Source organism: Martes martes (assembly GCF_963455335.1).
Source record: "Martes martes genome assembly, chromosome: 3".
Classification (NCBI taxonomy): domain Eukaryota; kingdom Metazoa; phylum Chordata; class Mammalia; order Carnivora; family Mustelidae; genus Martes; species Martes martes.
In genome coordinates, this window is record NC_137890.1 from 137702681 (window position 1) to 137729068 (window position 26388).

General features: G+C 38.0%; 1 protein-coding gene across 1 annotated transcript in view; it reads left to right on the forward strand.

Annotated features, from left to right (window-relative positions):
- FAP (fibroblast activation protein alpha) overlaps window positions 1-26388 on the forward strand; it is a 73370-nt gene that overhangs the window by 25140 nt on the left and 21842 nt on the right. Inside the window, exons 8-18 of the mRNA XM_080798992.1 lie at window positions 483-555; window positions 1233-1353; window positions 2236-2390; window positions 4403-4506; window positions 6670-6805; window positions 10320-10364; window positions 16518-16622; window positions 16721-16791; window positions 18572-18625; window positions 20568-20692; window positions 24791-24838. Coding sequence (XP_080655118.1) covers window positions 483-555; window positions 1233-1353; window positions 2236-2390; window positions 4403-4506; window positions 6670-6805; window positions 10320-10364; window positions 16518-16622; window positions 16721-16791; window positions 18572-18625; window positions 20568-20692; window positions 24791-24838 — 1037 coding nt within the window. The remainder of the gene's footprint in view (window positions 1-482; window positions 556-1232; window positions 1354-2235; window positions 2391-4402; window positions 4507-6669; window positions 6806-10319; window positions 10365-16517; window positions 16623-16720; window positions 16792-18571; window positions 18626-20567; window positions 20693-24790; window positions 24839-26388) is intronic.

The following is a 26388-nucleotide window of genomic DNA, read 5'->3' on the forward strand; positions in this document are numbered from 1 at the left end:
GCACTTCATCGACCATCTCAGCCTGATGTGTACAAATTTTACCGTCCTGAGGGTTGAGAGACTTGAGTTTAGGTAGAGGTCTGCCGAGAACCAGACATGTGATTTTAAAAAGTCATATCTCTCTAACCTCATGTTCCTTTTTTATAAAACAAAGGGGTTCCATCAGATAATGTCTAGAGACAGTCCCGCTTTCACAGCCTATAAATCTTTAATAAATCTTTAATTCACTTCACTATAAAGGTCAGAAAACTGAGACCCAGAGAAGTTAGGTGACTTAAGTAACTAGTAAAGAACCCCAACTAGTACTCAATGTGTCTAGTACCATTGTTACCACAGTCTTTCTGTTAGGTTTGAAGAAGCAGAGGATGATCCTTCGTTGTTATTATTTATTTTTTTTCTGTTTACAAAGGTTTTTTTTCATTGAACAGCAAGATTTATTATTATTTTTTCTTTCTTTCTTTTTTTTTTTTTTTTCCTTCTAGAGCATTTATAAGAAGAAACGAGCTTCCTCGTCCAATTCAGTATTTATGCTGGTCGCCTGTTGGGAGTAAATTAGTAAGTGTTTAAATTATAGAAGTGTTTAATCATTTAAATAAAAGAGGAGCCATTTGATTTTGGCCTTTGTTAAATTTCCCTGCCTGAAAGGAAAAAAAAAAATTTCATGACTATTTTAGTGGTTAAAAATGGGAAGAGTTTTGATAAATTGAAACTCATCTGAGAATTCCGCAAAATCTCAAGCTCATGGATAGACTTCTTTAAATATCGCAGTCAAAAACTTTATCCTCATACTCAGCCAGAATGCGTTGTGCCAGAAAGCTGAGGAAAAATATGGTTTTCACAAGTTTCCCAGACTAGCTTCAGACAACATGAAATTTTGTCCAAGCTCTTATTTAAGGACTCTAAATAAAGATTAGATCTGGCTAGCTATTAATATTCAAAGATTTATTTGACTTTCTGTTAATATACACAATTACTTATTTGGGTAATAAAACAACAAATACAATAGTAGACTTAATGCTTTATTTGATATAGACTTTAAAGATCATAATTGACGTTAATGTGAGTTGGTTGGTTTTCTGACCTATTAAGGCAATACTTTAGTTGTGAGTCTTTTTTGCGTCTGGATTACCACTCATTTTGCAGGTATTAGGTAAATAGTTAATACAAATTTACAGACTTCATTGTATTTCTTATGGAATTCTCCTTATTAACTAACTTACTACCACTTCTAGGCATATGTCTATCAAAACAATATCTATTTGAAACAAAGACCAGAAGACCCACCTTTCCAAGTAACATATAATGGAAAAGAAAATAAAATATTCAATGGAATCCCAGACTGGGTGTATGAAGGTAAGCCGTATTCTTTTTCTAGTGTTGTTATTTTAGGCTTTTAATTGAAAATAATTGCATATATTCAGTAAAATGGAGATGAGTAGTATGTTACTGAGATGAATGGAATCATTTCCGAAATGATTACCAAGTTAGGAACAGGGTGTGTCTGTTCTGAAAAAGCAAAATCTAATAATCGGACTGGAAGAGTTACTTTTCATAAATATTATAAAGTGGTAGTAATAATTTATATATCAAGAAGTATATGGTCCTTAGATGCTATGTTAACACATTTCCTCAGGTTTCTTTTTTCTTGAGAACTAAGCCTTCTTCCAAAACGAAACAGCAGTCTATGTAATTTTGCAGGGAAATATTCCTAGTTTTTGATGTTTTCGTGAATTTTGTTTAACATCCAGGACTTACCTGGATGTTAAAAGGTCTCATAGTCCTTGCCTTTATTAAAAAATATATAACCAAACTGTTGTTGTTTTTTAAAATATTCCTAGGAGAAAAAGTCAACTTCCAACATTTACATCACTTTGTAGTATAATTACTGTTCCCCTTGTTCGTGCTACTTTAGGTGACTATAAAAACTAGAAGCTGCCCCCAAAGGAAAAATTATTTATTGTTGAAATGTTTAATTACTTTACTTAAATAATTACATTTCCGATTTAATATCAATTCCTAAGAAGACTGGTTGATGTTTGATATGAAATACAAGGTTAAACTATTTCTTTAAACTCAGATTGTCCTTTCTAATAACCAGATTTTAGCGTATGTTACATCCACATTAAATAAATTAATTCAGTCAATAAATGGCTAATACAATGTACTTTGAAGCATTTACAATGATCTTAAGAGTAGGTTATAGCTGTAATTAACACGCTTGTATTTATCTTTCAGAGGAAATGCTTGCTACAAAATATGCTCTCTGGTGGTCTCCTAATGGAAAATTTTTGGCATATGCAGAATTTAATGATACAGAGATACCAGTTATTGCCTATTCCTATTATGGTGATGAACAATATCCTAGAACAATAAATATTCCATACCCAAAGGTATGTTGAGTACTTTTAGCAGATGCTTCCATTTCTCCGGTGTCAAAATGAGCAACCAATACCATGAATAGAGGTGGGATCAACAAGTTTGGAGAGCTTCTTATCCTTGTGCATTGTAAGGCAAACATTGTACTGTGCTCTATTATTTATGTGGACATCTGTTGCTTTGGACATCTGGTTGTGCTGGATGAAGGAGTCTTTGCAAAATCCATCGCAGAATCTTTGAAAAACATATGGTCTAGATTATGGAGGAAAAACAAGCTTAACTTAATTTTAATTTTTCATATTTCATGCTCCAAATTCAGGGTAAAGTTCTGTTTTGCAATTCCCTCTTGAATTCTCATGGAAATGCAAACTAGAATGGAAAATACAAATGGTGAAGTTGATGTTCCTGTCAGGTAGAAGTGGGCATGAGTTATGATCTTTTCTGGACATACAAGGTAGGTTAAGTTTGTAAACCTACATTCTTCCTTGAGGAAATTAGACATGGAATGAACCCGAGGTTTCTTGTGTAATAATTCTAGAACTCTCAGTGTACACACTTTTCACTCAATCGCATGTCTGAAGAGAGGTCTCCTGTGTCTGCAGTGGGAGAATAGCAACGTCACATGGGAGAAGCACCGTACCCCGATCTGATTTTGACAATAAATCTGAAAGGGATCAAATCATAAATCCTCCTCTCTTACAGGGAGTGGAAGTGATTTTAGGAAATAGTGCTTTGTTCTTTAGTTGCCAGAGAGAGCACTGTTCTGGATGGATCCAGTGGGTCCTAAATGTGACAAAGATGGGCGGGTGTGCATACGCACAAGTGGTTTTCAATGCTAGTCAAAGTGGTTGCAGTAAAAGAAACAGAAATAGCAGATGCTCTAAAATTTAGGTTAAAAGTCATTTGAGATAAGGCAGTGGATAGGAGTGCATGTTTAGGTAAAAGACCTCTCAATAGCTGGTTATAAAGTGAGAATGCTGGAGACATTGGGAAGCGAGAGGTGTGGTACTTGGGGCCCGGGATGTGAAAGAGCTTGGATCTTTAGAAGGGTGGAAGGGAACGGGAAGACACGGAGGAACCCGGAACTGAGGACTGACTGACACTGGCAGAGAAGTTGGGACCCAAATTTTCATGTTTCCTTGAAAACTGAAGTCGTTGAAACATCTGATGTTAGACTAAGAAGTGAGACAACTTGAAAGAAGTCAAAAGTCCCAGCGAGACCTCATGGGGAAACAGTTCAGAGGAGGGCCTGGACAGGGCAGAGGAGGGCCTGGACAGTTCTTTAGATAAATCCAACCAGCATGGAGTCATTTAAGGCTGTGAACCTAAACTTCATGGACTTAAATTGTTTAACAATTATACTCTCTTTTTCTGTGTTAAAATAACAGGAACTCTAAGAAGCTGTCTGGGTGTGAACTACACTGTCATGTAAATTTAGGGTGTATAATAGCACAGAAAGTACAAAACAAGAAAAGTGCAAATTCCATGGGCACTTTATTTGGAGGTGACATTTCCCTAATTTGGGGGGGATGATAGCAGTAGTAATGTAACCAGATTGAGTGATGATTGTCCTAGACCAAATTATAGGGTGCAAGGCAAAAAGTATCTTTCAATTTTTATTCTTCACACTCTTCTTTCCTCTATGCTCCCTCTAGCACATGGAGAAGTGATTATTATACTTATCCTAATATAATAATAGGAAATATCTGTTTTGAAAGTCAGAAAAGAGAATATCAATTATAGAACTGTATTTTCATACCCAAAATATTTTTTTCCCTATGAATCGAAGCTCCCTCATTAATCACTTAAAATATGTGTTTTTCACTCTGGTTGACTCAATATTTGTAATGGCCCTGCAAGTAAAATTGAAGTGAGATTCCTGGTCGTGTTATAATTAGAATATTTTCAACAGTAATATACATAAAATCATTAGCTTATAAAAATATGCTTAAATTCCTAAAGTGTCTTTAATATGTTGGTGCTCATTAGGATTTTATGAGCTTGTATATCTCCAATTTTTTGGCAGGCTGGAGCTAAAAATCCTGTTGTTCGGTTATTTATTATCGATGCCACTTATCCTGAGCATGTCGGTCCCAGAGAAGTGCCAGTTCCAGCAATGATAGCATCAAGGTATTGTAAGCTCAGCGCTTCCCACCTTACACTGAATTTTAACACTGAAATCTCATAATTGGGATTTATTCTTCCTTTCTAGTGAATTTATGATGTGTATACTCTAAGCAAAAATAAATAAATAAAACTGGCATGCAAACCCAAGTACATAGCCAAATTAAAAAAAAACAAAAATACATCTCTTAAATCAATTTTACAATATTAGCCTCTTTCACGCATATAAAGATGATCATGGTGATCAATCTGAGTGACACTTCCCTCAGATGTGTGAATGTAAACTTGGGATCAGTAGACAAATAGTAAAATTCCTGTGTGTTCTCAGCATGGCTTCTCTGAACTCTGGTCTACTCTCTCCAACCCAGGGTTTACAGATTGTGCTTGACCACACACGCATGACAAACAAGAGAAGATAGGTCAACCCTCTCCAATATTAGCTTTTTTTTTCTTTTCTTTTACTAGGATGCAGTCTGTCCATAATTATCTGGTTGTCCAGTTATCTGTTTGGGGTTAACTATAGGTAGACGGGGGACTGACTTGAAGCGGTCTCACTTCCCTAGCATGGTGCCTTATGTAGGTATTGGCTGATTATCCCTGGTTATAGCCACGACCCAGCCCTCCACGAATCCTCTGCGGTCATTCTGGTTGAAGTAGATAAACATAAGAGGTCCCCTACGCCCTGCCTGGTGGGCTTCCTTACCACTTCCCAAACCCTAGCAGGCCACGGCTTGGCTTCTCTCCTGCTGTCCCATGAAGGGGAGTCCAGCCAGGACCAAGTGATTGATCCCTAACAGGGAAAAGAACCTCAGCAGAGGCCTTTTCTGGGTCCTGCCGGGGTGAATCCACTTGCAGATAATTTAAAATGGCTTTATTTATTTATTATGGGGGGGATGATCCATTACTCCCCCAACCCCAATCTAGTTGATGAAAACTTGATTAAATGCATTTTTTTTTTTTTTTTTTTTTTTTGTCTTTTGAAGTGTCATTCTTCTTAGGAGGCAAATGGAATGATACAAGGGGTACTGTAGAAGGAGGCAAGAGGCCTTGTTGGGGCATCTGTAAAATACTAACAATTTAATAGTAAGAGCTAAACTTTTCTCAGCACTCCCCATGGAGCAGGAGGAGTTCTCAAGAACTTAAGCACTCTCAACAAGTTTTGTAGCAAGCTTTAAATTTGGTGGTAGTATTATTCCCATTTTATATAGAAACAGAGGCACAGATATGTTAAGTAAGTAGCCTTAAATAGGATAACTGGTAGGAGGTAAAACCAGAATCTGAGCCAGAGACCCTTCCAGTTCTGGGATTTCTTTTACATCAATGTCCAGAATTCTGTGGTTTATTTACATTGATGGTCTCTATCTGTGACTTCATCCTCAAAGCCAAGTAATAATTGCTGCCATTCACTGACACCAATACATGCCAAACATCATTTGAGTTACTGAGTATACGTCATCTCTGATTATTATAGTAAACCCGAATTGCAACTTCTGATCACGGTCACAGTTAAAACTCAGCTTCCAAAACAAACCTGTCTGGAGAGAAATACGAGCATGTATCATACTTGGCTCTCTCTCAATGAGTTAAAAAGTGAAAAATTCAGTTTACCTGTGAAAAATCACCAGTTTAATGCCTTTTCCCTCCAGATTGACCAATAGCTTTGGCCTCATGTCTTAAAATTTTTCTTAAGATGTAAAAATCCAAAATGAGGAAAAAACTCAAGCATAAAATTATTCCGTTTAGATGAATGAGCTCTCTTATAGATATTCTTTAAAAGTCAGCAAGTATGGGGTGCCTGGGTGGTTCAGTTGGTTAAGTATCTGACTCTCGATTTTGGTTCAGGTTATGAACTATAAGGAGCCCCACATCGAGCTCTGCACCAGGCATGGAGCCTGCTTCAGATTCTCTCCCTCCCTCTCCCTCTGCCCCTACACCTGCCCTAGGCTCACTTGCACGCTCTCTCTTTTAAAAAAATAATATAATAAACTAAATAAAAACAATTCAGCAAGCATATTTAAGCCTTCCTTGTAGAGAAGGGAAAGTTTTACCCTCCTTATCTATGGAATAAATATTTCATTATAATAAAATACATCCTTTAGAAAACAGAACTTAAATTATTTGACGTGATGCTGATTTATGGTTATGACTCTCCGTTTTGCTTTTTTGCAGTGATTATTATTTCAGTTGGCTCACATGGGTTACTGATGAACGGATATGTTTGCAGTGGCTAAAAAGAATCCAGAATGTTTCAGTTCTGTCTATATGTGATTTCAGGGATGGCTGGCAGACATGGGATTGTCCAAAGGTAGGTTATAGTAAAGCCACAGAGGTGTATTTCTGAAGATGAAAGTATATGAGAGTGTACTTATCTGTAGTTAATATTTTGTATTATAAGGCCAGAATTGCCTCATTCAACTCTTGATCCTTTGGAAACAAACAAACAAACAAAACAAAACCAACAAAAAACCTCTTTATTCAGAGTCCATTGTTTTAATTAAATAAGATAACCCTTGTTTTCTTAGATAACATTAGCACTAATACTGCATGGAGAAAACCACTAACTGAAACAATGTAACATTGGAGAAATAAGGCGTGTGGTTCTGAGTTAGGATAGAAATCTGTCCTTTTGAGAAGATAAAATCGGCAGTCAAAAAACCCAAAATAAGGAGGATGAAAAGATAAGGTGGGCCTATTAGGGAAATAGATGTGTTCTATAAGAAAGAAAAAGAAAAAGAAAAAGAAAGAAATGCAAACTGTGCTATGTTCTATTCAGTGACAAAATTGAAAAACAAAAATTTCAGAGGAAATGGGTATTATCAAAAGAAAGCCAAATATTCCCCCCATTTTTTTTCTTTTTAAAATTTTTTTTCAGTGTTCCAAAAGTCATTGTTTTTGCACCACACCCAGTGCTCCATGTAGATAACTGAGACTATGACATGAAATTATCCTTCTCTCCTGTTATCTTGGGAGTACTCTATACTGTGCTTATTTTAGGGAGGGAAAAAACCTTGAAAATTAGGCACAGATTTACTGTTGAGTTTTAATTGTTTCTATTGTTCAAATCCAAACATAATCTGTTAAATTAATGAGTTAAACAAGTACTTCACTGATCTAAAAGCTTTAAAATGAGCCTGTTCCTAAGTGCTCATATTAGAGACTAAGAAATACAAAATGTTTTCTTTAAATAGGCAATTTGATGGATACATTTCATAAGATTTCTAATTATGAAGACATGTTTCATTAAACCAAATATAGAATAAACCTATTTTATAAAGTAAGAAAAAAAACACAGAGCAATCAAAGTAAATCACTAAATTCCATCTTGAAATTAGGACACTATGTTTTGCAAGAAAAGAGTCATATGAATCTATTTGGAAATATATCAGGACTATAATAGTCAACATTACTCGGGCTAAAAATATTTTTAAAATCAGTACTCTGTAAGACGCTTGACTAATTTTGATGGAATATGCTAGAAGCTTATTTTTATCTTATTTATATTTTGATATACAAAACAGAAAGATTTTGGCTTTAATGCAGTAGCATGGGGGAGAAAAGAATAAGCTTGATTGAGGTAGTTAATTAGAAACCATTCGTATGATAAATCAGCTTTGGAGGAATATATCGTCAATGTTTTTATTGAATCTAGATGTGAGGAATTATTAATTTAATTTTATTACTTTAAAACTATAAAATCAGTCATTTAGAAACAATTTTTAGTTTTCAAGAAAAAAAGGCATTTAAAAACAGCAATTGCTTTGGAATCTGAAATTCTAATTTATCAAAATCAGGGACAACTTTAATCCAAACTGACAGAATATGTAAGATGTTTATTCAAGGAGATGTGGAATTCCTTGGAATATAAGCTTTAGTTTTATGGCCCAAAACAGTGATTAAATTTAGAATACCAGGTTTAATTAACCTTAGGATTTCAAAACAACCTCTGTTTCAAAATAATTTGATAAGTACGTGGAACATATTTTCAGATTTAAGAACAACAAAGTGTTGAGTTAGACAACAAAGCTGTGCTTTAAGATTTATTATTCCTGGGGCGCCTGGGTGGCTCAGTGGGTTAAAGCCTCTGCCTTCGGCTCAGGTCCTGATCTAGGGGTCCTGGGATCAAGCCCCACATCGGGCTCTCTGCTCAGCGGGGAGCCTGCTTCCTCCTCTCTCTCTGCCTGCCTCTCTGCCTACTTGTGATTGTCTGTCTGTCAAGTAAATAAATAAAAACTAAAAAAAAAAAAAAAATTTATTATTCCCTTGCTTTTTATGACAGTACCTTCTCTCATGGTTCTCTTTCTTCTTCACTGACTGTTCTTTTTGTTTCCAGCTCTTCTTTTTCTGTTCTCTAGAAATCTTATTATTTTCCAAATTATCTTATATTTGCAAGATAGGCTAACTGCTATAACAGCAGTAAAGCCCTTCCAGTAATTCAGTGGGTTAAGATAATAGAAATGTTTTGCACATTCATGTAACCACCTACTAGTGAGTCCAGGTGAGTGGGGAATGGTGAGGGGTGGGAGATGGGGTGCTCAGGGTGATGGCATTTTTGCTATCTTATCTAGTGATTTCTAAGGCTAGTCCAAAGTCATTCAAACCTGACCACCAGCATCCAGTTGGGGGATGGAAAAGGGAAAAGAGGATCATGTATAAGAGATTTTGATAGGTTAGGGCTTGAAGTGGAATGAATCACTTCTGCTGACACACCATTGGTTAGAACTTATCACATGACTACATCCTACAAGAAGGAGGCCTGGGAATTGGAGCTTGGCTAGAGTCCTAGCAAAAAGAGGAAATCATTGCTGATAATCTCAGAGTCTTTGCCACAACCCTCAACTTATTCTTTTGGTGATTTTTATCTATACCAGAGGTTTTGGTTACCATTTGCCCCTCAAATTTATTCTGAGGATTTGAACTTTTAAGTATCTCTGGCTATATCTTCTCTGGTCTGTCCTCATTCTCAACACCTACATGTAGGCCTTTATCATCTTTTTTCCAAGCATTACAACAGCCTTCTAGTTGATCTCTCTGCCTCTTTCTATCTTACTCACTTCCAATCCATTCTATCCATTCTCTGTATCATGTTTGCAATTATATTTCCCAAATTGAGATTTTGAAATCCTTCAAAGGATTTACCCAGAGGAGGAGTCCAAACTTCCTAGGGTGACATCAGATTTTCTCCAGGATCTTTCTGACACCCCGTCACCTTTCCTCATCTTCAACTCTTTTCAATAGTTATCCTCCCCTTGGCCATATTGAACCACACCTGTGGCCTACTAAGCTGGCCTGGTCTCTGTGTTGTTCATTTCACTTAGAATGTTCTTTCTCTAAATGTTTGTCTAGAAAAGCCAATTAGACTTACTAAATTTTGTTCAATAAATGATTGATGGTATTATGCTAAAATATGCACCAAAATAAGATCTAGTGCACATTTTAAGATTCCTATCTGCTTAATAAGACAAAGAAAAGGAAAAAAAAAAAACCTAAATTCCACTGTGAAATGGCTTTTTAAACTACATAACACCAAGTGCTTAGGTTGTACTAGGCTTCCACAGATGTAATAATTCCAGGCACTGCCTTATGGAAAATTAAACCAGAATTCTTAAAGGTTTACATTAGATCCAGCTTTTAGATTACTCATGTGTATGCAATAGTGCTAATGTATAAGATTTTGAATATGGTCATCTTAAACTCAAGTGTGAAGTTACTCGATTACAATAGTACAGTTTGAGTAGGCAGCTTAACTGGTTCAAATGCCCAGATCATATTTAGGAAAAACTGTTCTCCTAATGGTATGCTTGATGTGATCTTTCTTTTAGACCCAGGAGCATATAGAAGAAAGCAGAACTGGATGGGCTGGTGGAGTATGATTTTGCTATATTTTCCTTATATTTTAATGTTGCTTGACAGATTCTCAGCTATCTAAGGACTATTTCAAATGTATCCAAAATGGCACTACTTGTTTCACAGAAAAAAATAACAAGGTAAAAAACAACAACAATAAAGGTAGTGGTCCTTTCAGCAATTTTGTGCCAGACAATTTTAATGTCTATATATTTAAAATTCTGTTGAGAACAAACCATATTCCTCATGTCCCAACCTTTAGCTTTCTAATTGACTCTCCGATATTCATAACTAATGCTCTTATTAAACAAATAAAGATTATTTTTTCAAAAGGGATCATAATTCCTGATCAGCTTAAAATAATAATTATTAGTCATTTGAAGCCAGAAGAACCAAATACACTGGTATTCTTAGTCATTTAAAGATAATCTACCTATATTAAATTTCATATAAACTGAAATGAATAAGTGAATTATATATTTTTCCAGTCTTTAAGTGGTACCAAATAGGAAAATGTGTGTTTTTGTTATTTTTTTTAATCACTTATATGTAGAGTTTTCAGGATAGGTTTATTCAGTAATTTGTGAGAATTTTTAGTGTAAAAAATCATGTTTTACAGAATTATCACTTGTGCCTAATATCCCATGAAGAATACACAATAGGACAGAGAATGAGTGAGCATAATGTAGATGCTGCCACTTCATACAAGCATATTGAATTTAACTCACATTTGGATTTAAAAACAAAACAAAACACACAGTTTCTCTGAGTGGCACATGTGAAGACAAGGGAAACTTTTAGGACCTCGTTTAACACATTAACTCATGATATAAGGACAATAAAGAATTTAGAGTCAATTGTAAGATGATAACTCATAAAAATTCAAAGTTACCTTCAAAGAAGGTAAATGGTAAAGTAAAAATCATCAGATATTAAAAACTCTTTTTTGTATACTTCTCTGGATTTAGCAATATTAGGTTACATACACTTACTCTGTCTTCATTTAAAGATATTTCAGTTTTATTCATTAACTTGAGAGTAGTTACTTTACTAATTACATACAGTAAGTGTAAGTTATATTCTAAAATAGTAAGGTAACAAGGATAGGTGTGTACTTGAGGAAAAGAAATGGGGAAGTCTTATTTGAGTTCACTCTGCCACTGTACTAAGTAACATGAAAAAAATCAGGAGTATTCAGTGAAAGCACAGGATTTTCTAAATTTTTGGAATATTTGTCAATCTGAAGCTCATCTTCAAAAAAGGTAATTCCTAGATCATTGTTTGAAAACTTGAGGAAAGGGGAAGTTAACCTATGAATTCACTCCCATTATAAAATTTCCCGTAGAGACTGAAGGCAGAGAAGAAAACTTGAAGACGTCCTTTCGTTGTATTCTCCATAATGATAACATAGCTGGAGTTACTGCAGAATAATGTGAATGATATGATTTTACAAATAGATAAGCAATGATACCAACAGTCTTCTCAAAGACATGATTTCAGGAATCCACACCCGTTTATCCTGAAAATGCTGCCAGCATTCAAAATACTCTGAAATATTTTAGAATGCATCTTTTGAAATCTCTTATTTATAAGCATCTTAGAGTCAACATTTTTTTGAAAGATTTTATTTATTTATTTGACAGAGATCACAAGTAGCCAGAGAGGCAGGCAGAGAGAGGGAGGAAGCAGGCTCCCCGCTGTGCAGAGAGCCCGATGCGGGGCTAGATCCCAGGACCCTGGGATCATGACCCGAGCCGAAGGCAGAGGCTTTAACCCACTGAGCCACCCAGGCACCCCTCAACATTTGTATCTTATCAATTTTTACAATCTGGATAGAACCAGACTTACAACCTCCGCAAATGAGCTGGATGAATGGATCGATTAATTAATTAATTGCCTTCTAAAGCCATAGAACATTGTTTTAATTACCCTCAGTGGAGGCACACGCATATCCTTCAAAGGAAGATGAGATCCTTACATTAAATAAAAAATTATTTTTAAAAAATCATGCCAAAATAAATCTAGTGAACAATGCCTTATTTATCTGCAACATACGATTTTGTGCTAGATCATTTTAATGTCTGTAGCTTTGGAATTCTATTGAGAAAAATTATTTTTTCATGTACTCATCTCGATCTCTTAGAATTTACCCAGTAGTCTGTAAATTTTCTAAACACCGGAAGAGGTATTGTCGGAAAATCTTTGCACTGATAGCTTTCAAGAATAAGCTCACATTCTCCAAAGGCAGCTGCTTTGAAGAGGCCATTCATTAGATGTTGTAAGTTTTGAGATGTCTTTTGAAACTCAGGCCATAACTTTATATGCTTATAACTCATATGTCATAATATTCTGGATAGCTTCCTTTGACCTATAATCAAACCAATGGCTTAATAAAAGTACCCAGAAATAACCTAGAAATATGTATGTCTTTCAGACATTTGTTCAAGTAATATTTATGAAGTTTTTAGAGAAAGTTCACAGGCTAGCCATGTTAGTATAAAATTAAAGAGCAATTTTAGAAAAGTTGTTCCTTTAGAATTTATTAAGGAAATTTAAATTGAAAAACACTTGGAAATCGCCTGTGAATCAGAAGCGTGAGATTGAATGATTGGTGTAAAGCAATGCACCTGTTAGCTGCAGGCACGGAACTAGCAAATGGAACTTTACCTATAACTTTCTGTCCTCCAGCATGAGATATTCAGTGTCTTAATTTGGGGGAAATAACCTAACATCTCCTTTGGTATTTGATCAGAAAAATAACAACAAGAAGTTCACTTCAAACAAATTTCTTCTTGTCCTGTAGAGAACAGACAAAAAAAAGAAAGAAAGAAAAAAGAAACCTTTAATCAAAGGATCTAGGATTGAGTTAGTAAAACTTAGAAAACAGGCACTAAAAGTGTACAACTCAGAGTGCAAAGCCATATTTAAATCATTTTAAAATAAGTAAGCAATACACTACACCTCCCTTAGCCGTTGGCAAAAATCCCTTTGTTTAGAAAAAATGAGGGTTGTTTTGGGTTTGTATTTTTTTTTTTTTAACTTTTAGGTGAGGTTTTATTTCCTTGTTTCACAAATAAAGCTGGCTGAATTTGGTTGCCAGAAAAATGACTTTTCTACTCGATGCTTGGAAGTCTGTGCTTTTCACCAAATGTAGACTCCGTTTAGGCATCAGCCTTTCCTAAGTAGGACCTCAGGGTTGTTCCTCAACCACGGCAAGAAATTATCTGGTAGTAAATAATCTTACCTTCCAAGTACAATATTTGAAATGGCTTTGCACATAGTGGTGAGTAATTTATCAGGAAATCTAAGCACAAAGAAGAGGCTGTGAAAAGGCCCTGTTAAAACTGAGGACCACCTAGTTATGGGTGCTTATCTAGGGTCTGGGCGTAACTTGCTGCCCAAAGCACTTAACTCAGGATGGGTGATGGCCCCAGCTCTAGGAAAGTGAAGGCGGAAATATTTCACACTCTCTTTAGCTCACCTGAGTTACCCGTTCATCTAAAGCAGCTGTCTTCAACATGTGCAATAAAAGGGGAGAAGATAACAGTCTTTGCTTAGCAGAGATACTCTTCCTGTTCACCTGATTCTCATATCTTAAAACATAACACTCTGCCCTCTTATTTTTTTCAATGAAAATGAAATTTTAAGTCTTCATCTAGAACAAAACCTTTTTTACAGTTCCTTACTATCTGAAGGTGTGAGGAGTGTATGTTTTTCCTTTGGCATCTTAAAATATTTTGTGACCCTGGTTCCATTTTAGTGGCGAAGACAATGTAGCACTGGTTTTTGTCTTTCACCCTGAGGAGTGAGAGGGAGGCATTGTGAAATGACTATCGCATTAAGTAGTGGGATATCATTATTTTCCTGTAGGCAAAGCTTCATTCTAAAATGAAGAATGGCTTGTCATGGTGACCTATGCTAATGAAATTCTGTCCACAAAATTACAAGCCAGAATCTCTTTTCCCTGGGCCCCCTTTTCACTCAGTTCACTCTCAATTTCAGGTAGGGGCATTAGTCCCAATCCCCCAAGTCCCACTGAGTCTAGTCTTATGACTAATGAAACTAACAAAGGAATCGTGTAAGGTGGCAGATTCTCCATATTCCATTTTTCATTTGGTGAAAGACATCCATTCTGCACCAGAGTGATAAGACTTAGGGTATATTAGCTTCCTAAGACTGCCTCAACAAACCGCCACAAACTCGGTGGCTTGAAACAACTGAAATTCACTCTGTCACCATCTTGGAAGCTTTAAGTCCAAAGTCAAGGTGTCAGCAGGGTCCTGCTCCCTCCGAGGCTCCCAGGGAAGAGTTCTTTCTCACCTCTTCCAGCTATGAGTGGCCCTTGGCTGTCCTTGTATTTCCTCAGTTTGCAGTTGCGTCTCTCCCATCTCTGCTTCACCATCACGTAGACTTCTTCCCCGTGTCCCTGTGCGTCTAGTGGTGTCCTCTCTTCTGATGAGAACACCAGCCAGATTGGATTTGGGGCCCACCCACTCGAACCCAATACAATCACATCTCAGTTCTTACCTTGGTCTTCCTCCATTTGGGCAGCTAAAACAAAGTGCCGTAGCCTGAGTGGCTTAGAGACAACAGAAGCTGATTTTTCACACTTTTGGAGGCTGGAAGTTTAGCGCAGGGTGCCAGCCAGGTTGGGTTCTGATGAGAGCTCTCTTCTGGGTTGCAGACCACCAACTTCTTGGATCCTCACATGGCAGAAACAGAGCAAGGGAAGACAGTTCTCTGGTGATTCTTGTGAGGGCATTGATCCCATTCAGAGGGGCTCCAACCCTATGACCTCATCTGATCCTAATCACCTGCCAAAGGTCCCACCTCCTAATACCGTCCTAGTGGTGGGCTAGGGTTTCAAAATATGAATTTTGGGGGCAATAGAAACATTCAGTCCATAATAGTCACCATTGGAGATTCTGGGTTCAAATGAATTTTGGAGTATGTTCTTCGGACCACTACAGACACCATACCCAAATAAATTACATTTTAATATGCAATCATAACCATCAATTTTATCAAAAAGCATCAATTATCAGATCACACGTGGAGCCTTCACTTAAAAAGCCTACAGCAACTACAAGATACTGGTAGTTTGGTTGTTGTCCCTTGGTCAGTTGGAAGCACTTCTGGCTAGAGACAGCTGGTTTGGGATTATTTGTGGGAATCTCTACTGGGAGATGCAGAGCAGGTCTTCCCTCATGTGGCCGTTTTTTGCCTTTCTTCCACATCTCAATGAAAACAAAGCCAACAAATCTAAGATAAGGGTTTTTTTTTTTTGCCCTTTTTTTTTCGATTGAAATGAATGGGTTGTTTTTTTTATTATTATTATGTTGAGTTGATGGTTATTTTTTTAATGGTGAAACTACTAGCTAAAATAGGGTGTGAGTACATTTGCAGGATTCTACTTCTCTATACCATTCCGGATGTAGAGGTGTTGCTTGCTCTGTTCCAGAGCACAGGTAAGCTGAGTGTCAGAGACTCCTTCTGTCATTCAGCAGTTCCCAGCAATGGCCAGTGGGGGCCCTGGGAAGAGGTCAGAGACAGGCAATGAGGCCTGCTTGGCTCCCTGAGCTCAAGGAGTAAACCTCCTACTTGCCTTAGCTGGGGAAACAATTTTCTCTCAAGTCTGGAAGTTCTAGAAGCTTCTTTCCAATGTTAAAAACTGTGGCTAGCAGGCCATGATATTTTCATGTTTAAAATGTCTTCATTGAGTCATTGGCATTAGGTGCTTGGCATAAGACAAATCAAAAATCAAAACAACTATCAGCCTTCATGAGTCACACTTTGGTCAAATACCACATTTTAAAGTTTGACTTGACTAGATATCAACACTCACTTATGATTCTTTTAACTCTATTTCAAACCACATTATCTCCAAGCATAGACATTCAATCCAAATTAAACATTATAAACACAGCGTTTATGTAGTAGCAATTAAGCAGCAGTTGGAATGTGCAAATGCCTGTTGGAATGCCTAGGAAAGCTGTCTGTCTGAAAGAATAGGATTTCAGATGTGAATGATAGAAGACAGGGGAGGCAAGACGTTCTGGTTCCTATAATCCTAACTATCCAATGCTTTTAACAAAAAAACAAAAAACAAAAAAAAAATCTATAGTTTTAGTTTGGTTTGTCTTTTGAACATAACCTCTGTTCATTTCTTCCAGTTCTTTGTTTCAACACCCGTTTTCAGCTATGATGCCATTTCGTACTACAAAATATTTAGCGACAAGGATGGCTACAAACATATTCACTATATCAAAGACACTGTGGTATGTTCCTTCCAAGATTTATCTCCTCAAAGATCATTCACTTGAGGTTGCTCAAATAACGCTCAGCTTCACACAACATAATGTTTGTCTTTTTATAGGAAAATGCTATTCAAATTACAAGTGGCAAGTGGGAGGCCATAAATATATTCAGAGTAACACAGGATTCACTGTAAGTATTGCATGAAGCATGATGCACCATTCAGGTTTTAATTGGCACTGATGGACACACAAATGATACTGTACCACCTCTTCGTTAAGAACATTTTTGGTTACTTACTCTATACGTTAGTCAGATCGCTGTCGTTTCGTAAAGACTGCACAGCTAGTTAACATGATTTCTTTCAGGAAAGAATATTTGGTAAGCGGTCATGTCTCTTGTGATACTTGGTAGATAATTAAAGTATAAAATTTTAAAAATAACAACTCCTTTTAAACACAAATTTTATTCTTCATCACTCAAAGAAAGGAACAAGCTTCAAAAATCCATAAAGGGCAGCCCATAAATGCAGACATCTTTTGGTAGTGATTCACTGTTACAGAAATTTAAGATCATTATTGGTAACAGCTATCATTTTTTGAACAATTACTTCCTACCACATACTGTGAAGTAGAAACAGAGGTAGGGGAAACCCAAAGGCAGAAGACCCAGGGATGGTGTTAATCGCGGCCTGCAAAATGGGGGCCTGAACTAGAATGGCGGCAATGAGATACAGACTCTCGGAAGGAAAAGCTATGCCCCTTTTTTTGTGTGTCCTTAGTGCTTAGCATAATGTATGACACAGTGCTGGAATTCAGTAAATGTCTGTTAAATGAATGAGAGGAAGGGCACATGGCCTTAAGGACAGGTGGAGGATGAACAAGACAGCTGACTTCGTGGCAGTGAAGGAAAGGGAAGGAAAGGCGAAGTGGACTCGGTCGCCAGGATTAGATGAAGGCAACCGTGAAGTCTCTGACAGAACAGGAAAGCCGTGGGGGGCTGCTTAGAAAAGACACGGAGTCGTTTGCTCACTGGTGGTTTGAGATGATGATGTGCGGAAGAGAAGTGCAAGTGATCGTTCCCTCGGCTGGAGTCATGTGACGTTAGTCACAGCACTCGGAAGGATGCTGGTTTAGAAGACACAGTTACTCCTAGGAGTGATTTGCATTCTCTTACCTTTTCTTTCTACTCGGGGATAATGAGGTGTTTATGACAGTGAAGACATAGAAGCTCCTGGGCCACTGAGCAGTCCTAAGAATTAAAAATGGGCAACCGAACCTGACTTTCTACACTCCATTATGCTCTCCCTCACCCCTCCCCCACGCCAAAAAAAAAAAAAAAAAAGAGTTACTTAGTGATATTCAGATGAACTCACAGAGGAGTGAAAATCATGCCACTAAATTGGATTTCCCACTTCACGGCTATATTAAGACAGGTTAGAACTGGGACCCAGATACTTAAGTAACAAGTATGTTCTCTTGTGACTTCTTTTGCATCTGGGTAAATTAACATGGCCCTTTGTATGGTCTTGTAGCGTGGATGCGTTTCTGAATTTGTAACAAATTCATCTGTTGTCGGAGCTTCTGTAAAGCAAATTCAAAATGTCTTCAGAATCATGGACAAAATTAATATAGCCCAGAGAGCCCAGTAAACTGTCATGGGTCAGGAAGGAGGTGACATTAGTCAATATCCTACCTTATTCCATGTAACTTGTAACTAATGACTCAATATACCAATAATAAAAAAAGGAATATTCAACATAATTTTACCTTTCTCTTATGATTTGAAAGTAAGAGTAAGTAAATAACATTCAGAGTTATAAACAGCAGTGATTTATTTACGTAAGTGCCAAATAATAGTTTCATTAGACGCACATTGGACTCTACTGTTTATCCTATTAGTATTAATACTAAAAATTCTGTCAGCATTTAGTTATTAATACTTATTTGATAACTTCTGAATATATTTTCAGGTTTTATTCTAGCAATGAATTTGAAGGTTACCCCGGAAGAAGAAATATCTATAGGTAATTTATGTCAATACATCTAATATTTTATACATTAATATTTGAGTGAAAATCTGTCAGAGGCATTTGGATATGCAGAATATTTTTTAAAGCTTGAAATGTAACAAAAATTATATATGAATCAAGGTAAAACGCCCAGAGAATCGTACACCACATGAGTATAAAAATATACACTTCCCTGGGGCATCTGATGGCTCAGTTGGTTAAGCCTTCCACTCTCGGTTTTGGCTGAGGTAAGGATCTCAGGGTTGTGAGATCGAGCCCTGCTTCGGGTGGTTGGAGAGGGGGGGGGTCCACACTCAGCAGGGAGTCTGCTTGATATTCTCTCTCTCCTTCTCTCTCTGCCCCTCCTCCTGCGCATGCGTGCACATGCACTTTCTCTCTCAAAAATAAATAAATAAATCTTTAAAAAGTTTATATACACCCCCCAATATTAGTTAACTCAAAATGTTTCCAGAGAATAAGTCAAGAAATTCTAACGCTGATATAAACATGATACTAAATACTTCAACTAAATTTAGAGGTAATTGAGGGCATTCATCCATTTAGCAGCCACTTACGGAGTCCCTACTGTGTACCAGGCCTTGTGGCTATTGCCTTATCATGTGATTTCTTTTAATATGGCTTACTTTGGCATAAGCCTATTACTATTGGAACGAATTCATCTCTGTCCCTAAATTAGTTTTTAAGTTGGTCCAGTTGTCCCCTTGATGATTAGAATGGTGCCCTCAATAGCCCTCTCCAAATATAGAAGTACAAGTCATAGTTACCATGGGCTGATAGTTTGCTATATGTCAGGCACCTTGTTATCTACTTTACATAGGTAATTTCATTTAATCCCCACAACTTCACGAGGCAGGTGATATTGTTAGAGCCAGAATTTTGTACCTGGGCATGCTGACCTAGCCCCCTTACTGTTAACTGCTTACCTAACATTCTAAGATTAGACAAAAATGTGAACGTGAATATGAACTGTAACCAAGGAAATAAGGAATTTTCCCCCTGCTGCATTCCTCTGTTCCCTCCTGGATCATAACTTCTTATCTATTGGAGAGAATCCCTCTGTGGTGCTAGCGATGTCTCTGGCTCCCCTCCACCATGCCCAAGGCAAGGTCAAGGGCAGCAGCAGAAGGAATACTGGAGGAGCAAATTATTTTACCAGCCACAACAGACTCTGACTATGACCCTGTCCTGGCATCATACCATCTAGTCCGCCCCAGATTAGAATCTGACTCTGAGGGTTTGGGGTCAGGTCTGGAAGTCTGTATGTTAAAGCCAGTCACCCCACTCAGGAACCATGCAGAAGCTTTGCTGGGGAGAGGGTGGGTCCAATGTGGTAAGTATAGCTGGCTTGTGTAAGAATGTGGTGGGGGGAAGCATTCCCGGGAAGAGCTTCCCTGACCCTAAACTTCCTTCAGAAAGGAGTGAAAGGCACAGGAGGCACTTAAAAGCCATGTTTTTTTTTTTTTTTTTAAATTTCCACTTTGCTTATGACTGATTTCCCCTTCCAGATATATGATAAGAACAGCGACCCCTTTCTTGGTGAGACTGCCAGACTTTCCTTGCATGTTTTGCATGGGAGTACAAAAAGAGAGATGGGAAGATGAAGAACTATGCATTGCCAAGCACTCTGTAAGATGTAAGGGATGAATGGCTATGGGAAGTGGTTACCTCACTCCCATTCAAGGTGTTAGATATTTCTCTCACCCCAGAGAAACCAAAGGGCTTCTCTCTCAAGGCTTGTGCCTCTTCAGGCAAAGATGATTGAAAATCAGGCTACATCAAAATACTGTAATTCCCCTTCACTTTAAATGATATTGGCAAGAGAAAAATAGAGTGGGTTTGATGTCAATATGTAAATTAGTCATTTTACATGGAGTAGTACATTTTGATAAATACAATCTCAAAATTTCAGCTTAGTTTTATTTTCATTTTCCTCTAGAATTAGCATTGGAAGCTATCCTCCAAGCAAAAAGTGCATTACTTGCCATCTAAGGAAAGAAAGGTGCCAATATTACACAGCAAGTTTCAGTGACTACGCCAAGTACTATGCACTTGTCTGCTATGGTAGGTAAAGGACCCGCCCGAGCTCCACCACCCCACGGCCAGTGTTGTCGTCCTTGTCACCATTGTCCTCTGATCAATCCTAAACTACAGGTTATCAAACACTTGTTATACATGGGGGATCTTACCTCTGTTATCTTATCTAACGCTTATGGGGAAAAAAATGAAAGGAAGATTGGAGAGCATTTTTATCCCGATATTTTGCAGTTGAGGAAATAGAATGACTTGCAAATGATCCACACTGCTGGTAAGCAGCAGAGCCAGAATGGGAGCAGGGAGGTGTTGACTGCAGATCCCAAGCTCTTGCCGACCGTGTGCCACAGCAGCATGACGTTAACGTTATATGCAAACACCGGCTACCCACTGTCACAGCAAGACTTGAGCAGTATCACAGAAAGAAGCCATCCCTGTTAAAAAGGTTGCTGGACTTTGGCCCCATTTGCCTGGAGAAATGTCCAACTCCAACAGCCAGGGGAAAGAATAATGTTCTAGAAACCTGAACTCCTTCCCTTGGAGGCCAATATTTCTTTGAGCTATAGGACGGAAAGTAAACTTTTGTCACCTCGTAGGTCCTTTCTAAATTAGGGAAATATAAGTAATTCATTCAAATAGTAAAAAGTCATATGGAATAAAGTAGACCAAATACTTCCAGGATTTTTAGGCCATGTGTAAGCTTAGTGAATAATTTCCATCCAAATAATTTTATTTTATGCATAACACCTTATCTATATCTTGAATATATGACAAGCCATGAAAAAGGTTAAGTTAGGCATCAGTAGATCAGTGAGATATGTTGGGGTCTCAGTAGGCGTCATGGAGATTTGGAAAAAGGACTTGAGAAATATCTACTTTTCCATTGTCTACCCCATCCCTCTAACTAATCCCTGAGTTTTCCTGATGAGGAACAGCAAACAGAGAATGTTATTATGAACTACATGCCACTCTACTGTTTCTGGTATCAATTCCCAATGGAAGGTAGATGAGAGGACAAATGGAATCTTTGACTGACGGAGATCCCTGACCAGGTTCGGCAGACCCCACGTTCTTTACTTCCTAGAAGGAAGGCTGCCTTCTCATGCCACTTTCCTCATCCCTGTCATCTGGCTCCAGAACCCCAGCCCCTGCTCAACTGACTGTAGAAGTGAATAAACATTTTAACTCAAATGGTCCCTTTAAGAATGGCATGAGTTGTCAGTTTGATACAACTACTTTCACAAAATGTTGAGTCAATGACATCTTTGAAAAGCCAAGAGATTGTTGTTCATGACTGTATGCGCTGATTGTGGTGATGGCACTTAAAGATATATATTAAATGTCCTTCTCAAATTACATGCAACATTTTTCAACCCAACTCAAATTATATGCAAATTTTTCAACATTTGAAAGCTTTACATGCCAGGCATCTAGTATCATTGAACTAACTATACTGAGTCATCTGTTTGTCTTTCTCTCCTGAAGACAGAGGCTCCTTTCTTTTCATCTTTACATTCATAAGGCCAAGAAAAATGGTTACTGCACAATAATTATGCATAATGCATAATGGTTCAATGAGCATCGGTGCTAAAGAAGATCAAAGCTTCTTGTCTTTTGCAAAGCCTAACAAAACACTTGTCCTTATGCCGACATTTTTACCCACTGAGACCTCAGTGACCCTACACTTGCATACATTCGTTTATATTTTTATGCATTCTGCATTTGTATAATGCTTCAAACCTTTTTGAAAGCACTCTACCATTTTTTATATCACTTTGTCTTCCTAATATCTGCCTGAGTCTGAGTGCCCACTGGAAAGATAAGGAAGCAAAGACTAAGCTCTCCTCAAAAGTTGGTGGAAGAGTCCTTTCTAGAACTTGAATCGCCTGACTTTTCCACACTCACTCTTGCTCGGCAGTATGGTAATTTCCCATTTAGCAAAAAATATACTGTGTGGGAAGCATCACATCGTCTGGTGTTTTTGAAGCTCCAGTAAAATGAGTCACTGAGCCATCATAAGAAAAACCTTGAAATCTTTCCCTTTAGGACTAAGAGTAAAGCCTCATTATGTAACTTCAAACTCTCCAAGAGATGGTGAGTAAATCCCAGATAATAGGATTAAATAGGTAAAAATCCCCTTCCTGATGCTGATGAAACAGAAGTAATGCAAAGGAGGGACTCCAGACAATTGAGGCTTTTAAGCCACTGCAACCACATGCTCAGGCCATTTGTATCCAGAGTGGACAGTCATTAGTCTGTCTCAGAATTTGGCCAAAAAAGATATGCTAGTTGTCACTACTGGAGCTGCATACCCATGAAAATTCCATAGGGTGGTGGCTGTTTGACTGAAGTCAAGAAATTCAGATTCATGTTTCATTTCCTTACATTTTGACCAAAAATATAATCTGTGTTTGTCCCTTCTAATAACTTTGAAGAAAATCTGGTCAAAATGAAAATCTCTGAAATTAAATTCTATAAAATTTTGAAACTCCACACAATAGAGAATTATTTTTTGAGAAGCCTAATAAATAATATCCCTTCTCCTCACACTCAAGTCAGGCTGAGGAGTCAGGCAGGAAATTAAAATATAAGCTTTATTACCTGTAAAGGTTACTCAGAATTACAATTAAACAAATATGGATACAACTAGACAGTCACTGGCTGCCCCCACAGACCCCAGCATTGTCCCACTTAGAGCACTGAGGATCCCTTCAAGAACAGGCAGAAAGAAGCCAGGAACAAAGCAGAAGAAGGAGTTACTTATAGCCAGGTCTTCTGAGAACTCATCAAAAAGGTTACCCCCATTCAGCTTGCTTGGGATCCAGAGTGCTACTCTAATGATATTCCACAAAGAAGGAAGAAGCATCAGGAGTACAAATGAACCTCTACCCCCAACCTCCATGATGTGTCTTTTAACCCATTGACTGCCAGAGCAAATTTATCCTTTAAAAGTATATTTCAAGGGGCCCCTGGGTGGGTCAGTCAGCTAAGCTTCCCACTCTTGATCTCAGCTTAGGTCTTGATCTCAGGGTCATTGAGTTCAAGTCCCCCATTGGGGTCCACATTGAGTGTGGTGCCTACTTGACAAAAATAAAAATTTTTTAAAAAGTACAATTCCAGGTATTATTTTATCTTATGGTTCAAGTAAGTTAGAGATAATTAGTGTTTAATTTTTGTAGATCTTGTTAAAATGGCCTGTTTCTGCACAGAGCCCCCGAGTTCCGTACTGTGGTATGTTGTGGACACTAGTGTGCCACCCAGAACCCCCCCACTTCAGGACCAAATCCCTCATTCCACCAGCTGTTGAGAGTGCTGGTAGCCACTGACAGCTCACAGCTGAGTCCCCACCCTAGGATCGCTCTCATCCCATGCCGCATCCAAAGACTGCTCCAATATGGGGTAAAAAAGCCGGCCATGTTGGTACATGGAGGCCATTCTGCCAACCATTCAGATCCAGATTCCCTGTGGGGTCTGGTAAGGTTTGTGTTTTGACTGCACTAAAGCCCACCTTCCCTCACAACCCCATCCTTCCTTTCCCAGTAGTGAGCATCCTAATACTCCCCCCAGGAAGACCTCTGGGCCACAAAACTTCTGGGTCTCTTTCCCAGGGAATGTCACCTACCACAGCCTATAGGTAACAGATTCTATATGCATTTATTTCTGCATCTATTGATTACAAGGGGTGGGGAGGTGATGGGTTCCACCCACCAAAATAAAATGAACATTGGACCAAGAAGCCAGATGGAAAGTGTCATCTGGGTGCTGGTGAAGGTTATCAGATAATAAAGACATAGCTAACACTAGCCCTTACAACATGATGTCTTCTCAGACGGCCATTTATCATGGCAGATCCTGTGGGCCATTTGTGTAATGAGATCTGGGCTATTCAAGATCACTCCTGGAAAAGCTCACAAGCAACTCTTCTCTCACATCTATTCTTTGATTGAGCTCTGATCTCATGTGTTGTTTAAATGTAACTTAAAAGGTGATATTTACTTCTCCATGGGAAAAAAGTAGCTGTAGAATTGAGATATACTTGAGCTTGACATTAATCACAAATATGACCAGTTTCTTATTGGAAACTCAGTGTTATGCTAAAGCATGTTTTTATTTTCATGCTGTGCACAGGCCCCGGCCTCCCGATTTCTACCCTTCACGATGGCCACACTGATCAAGGTACGCTAACTTGCATGCTCTTGTCTAAAAAAATCCTGAACTCTGGGTGACATTATGCTGGAGGCAGCAAGACAGTTTCCCCACACCAACAAGGGGAACTGTGATGGAATCTTGTGGTTATAGAGCCTATTTAGTCCATAGACTTGGGTATCCTTTGAGTCAAATCTGACCCTCTGAAATTTAATAATTATTTGCGGTAAGAACCTGGCATAACACAGATGAGTTATATCACAGGGATTCATGCTGTCTAGATCCCTAGTCTGCCTTATCAAAAACACAGGCGGTTAGCATTGGAAGGAAACTTAGGTATTTAGCACAACCTCCCTCCCAAATAAGAATTTCTGCTTCATTGCAACATTCCAAACTAGAGACAAATTCCAGATCTAAGTCCAGTTCAAAGCAGAGGGTGTCTGATTATCACGCTGGCTTTTTTGTTCTAACAGCTACATCACACTGTTGCTACGAATGAAATCCCTCAAATTTAGAGGCTTTTCCTATTTTCAGCTATTATCAAGACAGTCCTCCTCCAACCCATATCTGCGATACTGGTTCAAAATACTTCACAGATCAAAGATGACCATCTTTGCTCTCAACAGAGTGATCCAAGTGTGTGATTGTCCCCATACTCTTCCCGCAGTTGCCCCGTTGTCTTTTGATTTATAGGGTTGAAGTTGAGGGAGATGAGGGATAATGAGGGACGTCAGGACTCATGCCTGTGATCCTCCCTGGACAGCTTTGGTGACAAGTCAGGAGACTGCTCAGGGGTTAGTTTGACTGCCAACACAATGGCTCAAATAAAATAGGTGAAAATAAGGTAATGAGGAAAAACAGAGTCAATTCAGAAGCTCTGGGCAGGACAGGTATTATAACAGAGGTACTATGAATTTAGTGTCATTTTGAAGTTGTGGGGTTTTTTTTGTTATTTGTTTGTTTGTTTGTTTGGTTGGTTGGTTGGTTTTTTTTACCTCATGTCTAATAATGAAATATCTTTAAGAATAAAAGATTGTATTTCTCAGCATGGCTCATCTCAACCTTCAGTAAGAGACATTTTAAAGCAATATTACATTCAAATCTGTAAGATTTTGTTTTAATGGAAATTCCCATAAATGTATGATTCCCATTTTATCATGACAGCTAAAGGTCAGCCTTCCTTTTTTCAGAGCATGAATTTCCACATTCTTATTATCTTTCTCCTATTCCTGCCAGATACCAATTTCAGTACTGCATACAAAAGTGTTATTACTTCACCCAATACTTAGAAAATAGGTGCAGTGCTCATGTCACTCTCATTTCTCATATGTATTTATATGTTTTCTAACCCTCGAATAGAATGTGATTTTTTTAGAACACAGTTCTGCAAACTCGCCTCGTGATGAAATTCTCCAGAGACATTTATTATAAATACAGATGCTCAGGCCCTCCCCAGAAATTCCAGTTCAGTAGATCTTAGATTGGGCTAGGGAATCTGAAATTTTAAATAATTCTCAAATAAGCAGCTTTTTAGAGCTGATGCTAGGTCTTCTGTTTATCGGCAGGGTTTTTTCTCCTCA